Raw genomic sequence first — 10,300 nt, forward strand, 5'->3', positions numbered from 1 at the left:
TCATATGACAAGAACAAGGAACGAATCTATTTTCAAATCCACAACAAGAAGGCCTCTATTTCCAAAGGGAGGTTTTGTTCGCTGCTTCATCTCGCAGTTGATTCTTCGGTGGTTTCTCCTGATTTTATCACCGCCGCACAACTCTTCTCAATGATGTATGAGATGGGCTACACTGCTGTCTTGACAACCATTGCCAAAGTCAAGAAGTCCTGTCTACCATCTCAGTGGAATGGTCTTCTCACCTTGCTGATAAAAGGCTTGACAGAACGAAGTGTTGGATCCGATGGCACTAGCAAGGGGTTTCTGTCCATTCTCTACGGTTTGTATAATGGGTTGAACCTGGACTATGGTTCATTCATATGGTCTTAGGTTTTGCAAAGTTTGAACAAATCCACTTGTCATTCCGAAATCTCTTGTGGACTCTTTTGGACCATTATTACTCAAAGATCCATTGACACTTTGGAAATTCCGGTGATGAAGGATGCTCTAATTGCGTCAATTGCAACCTTCCATATGAAGAAGATCATCACCTCTGACCCAGTCAAGTTTCATCACAATGGTTCGATTCCGGAGTCAATGTACCGAAGTGTTACCCCACACAGTAAGGTGATGGCCGACTATAGCAAGATTCATCCCACAAAGTCGGGAGTTCTAACTACCGAACAACAAGCTGCTTTAGATGCTCTTGACAAGCCGAGTAACCGAGGCAAACGGGTGACTACTAAGAAGGAGACAACAGAGCATAAACCCTCTATTCCTTCCAAAAGCAAGAAGCGAAAGTCAGATACCGAAAGTTCTTCTAAGCCAATGAAGATCAAACGAATGGCACGAAAACCTAAGAGTCCATCTACTTTACAATCTGACAACGAAGATGATGAAGAAGCCGCATCTCCACATGTGTCTCCAAGAGGTGATACTCCACCTAGATCTCCTTCCCTAACTCAAGAAGTTAACATTCCAACTCCACCACCATCACGAAAACAATCCCCTCCTAAACCCGAAGATGTTAAAATTCCAACTCCACCCCCTTCACCAAAACAAACAACCCCACCACCGAAACAGCCAACTCCAACACCGACACCGAAAGTTCTAGTTTCGGTTATTCCCACTACTACAACCGAAACTTCTCTACCACCTCCACCTGTATCTTCTCTTTCTATTTCCATAACACCTTTCTCTACTCCAATCATTACCCCATTCACAACCACTACAATCCCTGAACAAACAACAAGGGTCAACGTATCTAATACGGGGGCACCTACTGTATCCGACACCCCTGTCATCACTATACCTCCATCGCCAACCCAATCAACCGGATCCGGTGCTACTCTTGGAGGCGACAATGATGAGTATGTCTCCACATACTTTAGTCCCTATCGGTTACAATCTGATGAAGATACTGAAGCTCCAATCAACCACCAACACTTAGCCAGTATTCATGAAAAGTTGGATAAATTGCTTGCTGATACTCAAGCCTATGGAGGAGTTGTTCTTAAAGCTTTTGTGGAGACAGCTATAGAGCAATATAAAAAAAAAACTATAGATAAATCAACCGATGCCATCAAAGAATCGACTTCAGTTTGCCAGAAAGCTTCTGCTGATGTGACTGAAGTTATTCGCACCACACATATCTTCTTAGATTCTTTGAAAGGTCATGCGGATACAAATTCTGCTACACTTCGTGAATCGGTTGCCTCTCTTTCTCGGTCTTTAAAGGAAGAACATAAGAAGTTTGAAGAAGTTCGTTCCTCGATACAAGTTGATAATGCCTCTCTCATTAGTTTGGTTTCCTCCAAACTGGACTCTCTACATGCAGATATTTCCAATGAGGGTGCACTAAAAGAAGAAATTGCAAGACAAGCCTCTACAATCGCAGTTCAGCATGTGCAGCTTGCTCAGGTAGAGAAGGAGATTTCATTGTTGAAAACCGAAAGAGCTGTCTTTCGTAGTTGTGCCAACGATGTTAAGGACATGTTGACCAACATACTTGGTGCTGATGATCCGATTCTGACTCTCACCATTCACAATCATCTCCAACCAAACTTCTTCCCGCCCTTGCTATTCTTCATGAAATGAAAGGTGTTTCGGAGCCTTTTGTTACTCTAAAACAAGGAGGAGAGGAATCTCATAAATAAGTCATCACAAAAGAACTGAAGGATAATGTAGCTTCAGGTTCTGGCCTGAAAGAAAAACTGAAACAGATTGTACATGACAGCGATAGTGATACAGATGAGACTATTGCCGAGGATCTGCAAAGAAAGAAAAGGGATAAAGAGTTGGATGACAATTTGAAAAGTACAAAAGCGGCTGAGGAAATAGAGCAACGAAACAAAGAAACCAAAGATATCTTACAATGTAAGAAAGCTCTTTTTCCTGAATGGACTCGGGATGTGTTGATCAGTCAGGCAATTGAATCACCGAGTTTCTACTAGTTAGAACCGATTGCTTCGTTTGACTGCAACAATTCCAAAGACTCACAATTTGATATGTCGATTACAAGAAAGGCATTTACTTTTCATTGTTTTGATTCAACTATTGAGGTTCTGTTTCCAAGTCCAAAGGTTGACCGAGAGCTTATCGAATGGTATTTGAAATATGGTTAACCTCAATATCTGACATGGAGTGCACAAAATATTACAACTGTCAAGGTATTGAAGCCGACTCCATCTGGCAAGTTTGTGAACGTTCATTTCAAAGTTACACGAGGAACAACAAACTCTGTTTCATTGATATCGCTTGCTGACCTTCCCAATCTTAATCCACACGATTGGATTTTGCTTGTCAACATTCTGTTCAATAATTCCAAGGAGTATGAACCGATTATATAACATCTAAAAAGAATGTTGGGATTCTATATTCATGAAGTTGCAACAATGGATCAGGAGATAGCAAGGGTAATGAACAAGAAACCAACAGTCAAGCCTACCCAAAAGCCATGTGATGTGAACAAGATAAAGATTGGGCAAATTGACTCAACTCACATAGCTGTGATGTTTACGAAGGGTGATGCTCATAAGTTCTTGTTTGCTTTTGTAGATAAACATCTGTTTTCTACTGATTGCTTGGAGCACATTATCAATTTGATACATCGATGCAAGCAGAACTCGGATGCTGATAAGAAAAATTTTACCGATATGCTTCGGTGGTATATCATCTATTGGTACCATTTGTTAGCTATCATACCGAGAGTGTTCAAGACGGTGAAGAAGCCCTCGGTTCCTAAATAGAATTGAAGTCTCAGTCCCAAACACCCAAAGGGGGAGATTTTTGGGACTTATTGTGTTGCGTCTTAGGGCTTTTTGTATATATCCAGATTGGGCCTGTCCATCCGTGATTATCTCTTAGGGTTAGACTATATATATGCATGCATGTATGCATTATGTTTTAGACGTCTTATTAATTTTGCTTGAGTTTTGTAACCCTAAACACCTCTACAGTCGAAGTTCTTAATCGAGCTCTTCTGAGGTGTTGAAGCATTAATCATTCAACGTATTCAAGCCATATTCTTGTTCACTTTACATTCTTTCTTGTTTGTGTACTTAGAATTAACCGATCATGATAGAACTTTGTTCAAGCCTTTTTAGGGTTAATAATTTTATGATTCCCTACGGTGCCTTTCCAGTAGAAGTTCTTAATCTAGCTCTGCTAAGGCATTGATTTTATATTAGGCATTTATTTTATATTTACGGTAGATATTTATTGTTCCCTATAAATAATCATTAGGTTTACTTTTGGTGCAAGCTTTTTACCGGATTAGGGTTTTCTCTGTACGTTCATCTCATAATCAATACAAGAAAAACCTTTATCAGATTACTTGCATATATTGGTGATTGATTCTTGATTGTTCTTGATATTTCTCATTCGTCATCTCAGATTTATTCTCAACAGTTATTTATCTAATGACTTGTATATACTACAATATGGTGGTGACGAGACGTGTTGCTTCTAGATCCGGATCAGGATCGGGGTCGGGAGACGGAGGGTTGGAGGTGCCGGTAGCACCTGAGCCCGTGGTACAGATAAGGACCAAGGAGTTGGATGCCAGGATCCGGGAGATTATGCACGACGAGATTGTTGTGGCGTTCAGAGTGCAGCTGCCAGAGATGTTTGGGTCGATTAAGACCGCGATGGTTGAGTACTTTGACGAGAAATATGCAGCTCTAGCAGAGACAGCTGCCGCTGCAGCCACTTCGGCTGTAACTATGACAGGGGTTGGAGGAGGAGCCAGCAGGGCTTTCCAGTACCGGGACATCGATAATACGAAGCCCCCGACATTTGATGGTACACAGGATGCGATTAGGGCTATGAGGTGGTTATCTGACGTGGAGGGGTGTTTCTTCACGTATTCATGCCCTGCTGACCAGAATGTCAAGTGTGCCCTAAACCTGTTGAGGCTTGGGGCAAAGGAGTGGTGGAGGTTGACGACAGGGTCGTATACTGATGATCAGCGAGCTGCTGTTACTTGGGAGCAGTTCCGGGATATGTTCCACACCCGCTACGTTCCACGCGTTGAGCGGGAGTGGCTTGCTCAGGAGTTTTTGACATTGAGACAGGATGGGGAGTCTGTGATGGAGATTACCCGTATGTTCACGGAGAGGGCGATGTTTTGCCCAGAGTTTGCTTCAGAGCCGTCTCAGAATACTCGTTATCTGAGTATGCTCAAGACTGATATTCGGCAGTTTGTGTCTACACAGCGTTTTGATACCCTCTTGGATCTTCAGGAAGTCGCGAGGTGGCGTGAGTTGGAGATAGAGCTGCAGTTGAAGGAGCAGTGTCAGGCATCGGCACAGTCTCATCCGGCGCCTAAGCGGTCTAAGACCGTTGATACTCGGACTGGGAGTCAGCAGATCCGCAGGGGTCATTCGGGAGTTTGTCGAGCAGGAGGTGGGTGCCACAAATGTGGAAAGGAGGGGCACTATGCCAGGGACTACCGCCAGTCCGCCCCTCCAGCCGATATGAGGATTTGTTACCATTGTAATCAGGTTGGTCATGTGAAGACCAACTGTCCGCAGCTTGCCGCCAAGCCGGTGCAGGGTCCCGCGTCAGCTACTGGGAGGATTGAAGATAGGAGGCCAGTCAAGGTGGAGCCTCCAAAGGCTTAGGGTCGCGCCTTCCAGCTCACGACTGAGGAAGCCAAGGCGGCACCGGATGTGGTTGTTGGTACGTTTCTGTTTTCTGTCTCAGTTATTGTTTTTGTGATATGCTTATTAGTTGTACCTGTGATTAGGTAGCTTTTAGTGAATTATTTGCCTGCTCTAGTATTATTTGACTCGGGGGCAAGTCGATCGTTCGTATCTCGGGTTTTCAATAGAGGGTTTAGTGTGCCGATAGAGGAGCTTGAGTGCCCATTGCGAGTCTCGATCGCCAACGAGCACGGGCTTTCTGCTTCTTCAGTCTACCAGGGATGCGAGTTGGAGATTTTCGGGGTGCCCTTCCCGATAAATTTGATTGTTATTCCCATGGGGGAAGTGTGCGTGATCGTAGGGATGGATTGGCTCAGTCGATTTGGCGCCATGATTGATTGTGAGGGGCAGTGAGTGGTAGATCGAACCCCAAGTGGGGGAGAACTAGTGGTTTATAGCGAGGGCACCAGGATGGGATCAGGGTATTGTTTGGCGGCCAGGGCTCGGCGGTATATACAGCATGGGTGTGCCGGTTATTTAGCATACGTGGTGGATACGCGGGATAGGGATCAACCCTCAGTTTTGGAGGTCCCTGTGGTTAGAGAGTTTGCTGATGTGTTTCCGGAGGAGTTACCCGGAGTGCCTCCGGAGAGGCAGGTTGAGTTCAGGATTGATCTAGTGTCGGGTGTGGCCCCTATCACTAAGGCGTCGTACCGACTGGCACCGCTAGAGATGCAGGAGTTGTCATCTCAGTTGTAGGAGCTGTTAGGTAAGCAGTTTATTCATCCAAGTAATTCACCCTGGGGAGCATCGATCCTTTTCGTCAGGAAGAAGGACAGTTCGCACAGGATGTGCATTGACTATAGGGAGTTGAGTAAGTTAATGGTGAAGAACCATTATCCACTCCCGAGGATAGATGATCTTTTCGATCAGCTGCAGGGTGCATCTTGGTTTTCCAAGATGGAATTGAGATCCGGATATCACCAGGTCAGGGTGAGGGAGGAAGACGTCGAGAAGACTGTGTTTCAGACTCGTTATGGTCATTACGAGTTCGTGGTGATGTCGTTTGGGCTCACCAACGCTCCGACAGTGTTTAAGGATTTGATGAATCGAGTCTGCAGACCGATGCTCGATCGCTCGGTCATTGTGTTCATAGACAATATCTTGGTGTATTCCAAGAGCCGAGAGCAGCACGAGGAGCATCTCAAGGAGCTGCTGGAGGTTCTGCGGAGAGAACGGATGTATTCCAAGTTCTCGAAGTGTGAGTTTTGGTTACGAGAGGTCCAGTTCCTCGGACATCTCGTTAACCAGGAGGGGATTTTGGTCCATCCGGTCAAGGTGGAGGCGGTTATGCAGTGGGAGAGTCCGAAATCTCCCTCAGACATCAGGAGTTTCTTGGGTTTAGCAGGGTACTACTGGAGATTTATTCGAGATTTCTCCAAGATTGCAGTACCCCTCACTCATCTTACGAGGAAGGGGGTGGATTTCCGGTGGGGCCCTGAGCAGCAGAGGGCGTTTGAGACCCTCCGACAGTGCTTATGTGAGGCGCCGATATTGACACTCCCCGAGGGAGTCGAGGATTTGTTGTATTTTGTGATGTATCCATCTCAGGTTTCGGGGCAGTCCTCATGCAGAGGGGACGAGTGATAGCTTATGCATCACGGCAGCTGAAGTCGCATGAGACGAGATACCCTACGCATGATCTTCAGTTGGGAGCAGTGGTTTTCTCTCTTAGGATTTGGAGGAATTATCTGTACAGGGTCCGTTGTACTATATATACGGATCATAAGAGTTTGAGGCACATCATGGATCAGCCGAACCTGAATATGAGGCAGCGCAGGTGGCTGGATGTGGTCAAGGACTATGATTGTGAGATCCTTTACCATCTTCGTAAAGCGAATGTGGTTGCGGATGCTTTGATTCGCAAGTCAACTGGGTCTTCTACCCCAACAAGGTGTATGAGGATAGCGGTGGATTCCCCGCTTGTGAGCTCGATTAGGGATGCTCAGGTTGAGGGTGTGAGACCGGAGAACTGGAAGTTGGAGAGGATCAAGGGTGAGAGCGCCCGGTTTGTTCAAGATAGTTACGGATTATTGACCTGATACAGTAGGGTATGGGTTCCGATGTCTGGAGGGGTTCGGCAGACAATGATGGAGGAGGCTCATAAATCTCATTTTTCTATTCATCTGGGGGCCACCAAGATGTATCGTGATTTGAGATTGAGTTATTGGTGGCCCGGAATGAAGCGAGAAATTGTTGGGTATGTTGAGAGGTGCTTGACTTGTAGGATGGTCAAGGCCGAGCATCAGAGGCCGCATGGTAAGCTGCAGCCTTTGGAGATTCCCATGTGGAAATGGGAGCAGATCACGATGGATTTCATTACGAAGTTGCCGAGGACGGCGAAGGCGTTTGATGCTATATGCGTCATCGTGGATCGGTTGACCAAGAGTGCCCATTTCTTGTCCATACAGGAGAGTTCGTCGGCTGAGAAATTGGCCGACATGTATATCATCGAGATTGTATCTCGCCATGGGGTTCCAGTTTCTATCGTTTCCAATCAGCATGTATGGTTTACTTCCCATTATTGGTAGAAGTTCCATGAGGAGCTGGGTATGCGACTGCATTTTAGTACAACTTTCTGTCTACAGACCGATGGGCAGAGTGAGCGGACCATCCAGACCCTCGAGGATATGTTGAGAGCGTGCGTCATTGACTTTGGTGGGAGTTGGGATTCCCACCAACTGCTTACAGATTTCGCCTACAAAAACAGCTATCATTCCAGTATTGGTGCCCCGCCTTTCGAGCTATTGTATGGTCGGAAGTGTAGAACCCCAGTCTGCTGGGATGAGATTGGGCACAGGGTGATGGCGCGGACAGAGGTAGTTCTGCAAACTACCGAAAAGATACAGTAGATTAGACAGCATTTGCAGACCGCTCAGAGTCGGCATAAGAGTTATGCCGACAGACACTGATCAGAGTTGGAATTTCAGGTGGGTGACATGGTACTTCTGAAGGTTTCACCTTGGAAGGGTGTGATTCGCTTCAGGAAGTAGGGAAAATTGGGTCCCCGTTATATTGGGCCATTTAGGATCATTGCCAGGGTTGGCAAGGTGGCTTCTACGCTCGAGCTTCCGGAGGAGCTTAGCCAGATCCACAGCACATTCCATGTTTCGCAGTTGTGAAAGTGCATTATGGATCAGGAGGCAGTAGTATCATTGGATGACATTCAGGTCGATAAGCGCCTGAATTATGTGGAGAGGCCAGGGGCCATTTTCGAAAGGAAGAAGAAGATTCTTTTGAACAAGGAAATACCTTTGGTGAAGGTGCAGTGGGAACATCGGAGGGGATCCGAGTGGACATGGGAGCTGGAGGCAGAAATGGGCGAGCATTACTCGGCATTGTTTATTTCAAGGGACTTCGAGGGCGAAGTCTAGTTTAAGTGGGGGAGAAATGTAACGCCCCGATTCTCAGGTATTGTTTTAAATAAGATTTCTTGGTTTAGGCCCTACTCGGCGAGTTGGTTGCCCTACTCGTCAAGTAGCAGCGGGGTGGGATCGCGAGTTAAGTGACCTACTCGACGAGTCCATATTGCGACTTGGCGAGTAGGAGCTGGCAGATGAAACTCTAAATCCCGGGGTTTTGCACCCTATTTAAAGGAACCTTAGCCTCCCTTGGGCCTCTTTACAGTTCTAGAGAGTCCTTGAGAACCCTAATACGTGTGTATGTGTGTGCCCATTGTGTGTTTGAAGCTTGAAAAGAGGATTTTTGGAAGGATAAGGCTTGGAGGAGAAGGAGATTGGAGCAAGTAGAGTGTGGGAATCAACACTTATCTCAGTTATCATCTTCTAGAGGTACCCAAATCGCCATTTTCCTTGTAGATCTCTTCTATTGGTTGAGTTTTAGGGTTTTTGTGGAATATTGAATTGGTAAGTTGAGCTATGGGATAGATCTGAGGTTGTAACTTCAGATCTGGACCCTCCTTGGATTCTAGAAGCATAAAGTTAAAGTTTTGGTCATGATTGAGGTCCCTCTTGAGCATGAAACTCCATTAAGAACTTAAAATAGGCATTTAGAGCCTTTATAGCCATGCATGCACGTAAAGTTTGCAACTTTACGTGATAAGCATGCCATAGAAGCTTGGATCTGTGATTTGGAGCCGCTGCATCGCTTAAAACAACTCTGTATGGAAAAATGACTGAATGGACTCGGCGAGTCACATGAAGATGGTTGTGAACTCTACGAGTTGGATGAACAACTCGGCAAGTCCGATGAAGATTACCATCAGACTCAACAAGCTAAAGAACAACTCGGCGAGTCGGATGAGTTTTCTCCATGATATGTATACGTGTGTATCCGTCGAGTTTCAAGGAGGAAACTCGACGGCTGGCCTTAAAGTTTGATCGAGAATCAAAGGAAGTCGACGAGTCACCCTGATGACTCGGCGAGTTGGAATGTGCTTCAAGGAACTCGGCGAGTAGCCGAGGGTACTCGGCGAGTTAAGGTCAACATGGACTGTTGACCTTGACTGAGGACTATGACTTTGACCAGGGGTTGACTAGTTGCTTTATGGAGTACCTTGTGAGGTTGATGACTTATGGGTATATTCGAACTATGGTAATTGGTGGTGGAGTCTTTGGCAAGTGATCCGAGAGTTGGGATTTATCTACCGAGTCGACATCTGCGAGGTGAGTTATCCTCACTATATCAAAAGGGTCTAAGGCACCAAGGCCGAACCTTTAGTTGTTATTGTTATGATATATATGGTTATGATCTGATAGATCGGAATTAGGATAGACAGTATGTTATGATTCTATGATCCTTAGGGATCGGTATGTTAGTGGCCTGCTAGGTCGATGCTTTAGATATGTGAAACATCCATAAATTTTACACAATTTTAAAACTTTTTCAACCATAAATGATAAATGAAAGTCAAATAGCATTGTTTACAAAAATGTTTTCAAATCAACATCCATCAGAGTGTCCCAAAATCATAACATAAGGATGAGGAGCGGTACGGTCACGCCTTCGCCTTTCCATGATCTCCTGAAGTACCTGAAACAATAAACTGAAAACTGTAAGCCCGAGGGCTTAGTGAGCTACCCCCCCCCCCCAAAATACCAATACCATACTGACAAAACCCTATCAATAACAATGTATCAATCAATCAACATACATAA

General features: G+C 45.4%; 1 protein-coding gene across 1 annotated transcript; it reads left to right on the forward strand.

The window, feature by feature from the left end:
• The first annotated feature begins 474 nt into the window (after positions 1-474).
• LOC111919134 (flocculation protein FLO11-like) lies at positions 475-2,076 on the forward strand. The gene has a single exon (XM_023914748.1). The coding sequence runs from the start codon at positions 475-477 to the stop codon at positions 2,074-2,076; it is 1,602 nt and encodes a 533-aa protein (XP_023770516.1).
• The last annotated feature ends 8,224 nt before the right edge of the window (positions 2,077-10,300 follow it).

Source organism: Lactuca sativa, chromosome 3, assembly GCF_002870075.4.
Source record: "Lactuca sativa cultivar Salinas chromosome 3, Lsat_Salinas_v11, whole genome shotgun sequence".
Classification (NCBI taxonomy): Eukaryota; Viridiplantae; Streptophyta; class Magnoliopsida; order Asterales; family Asteraceae; genus Lactuca; species Lactuca sativa.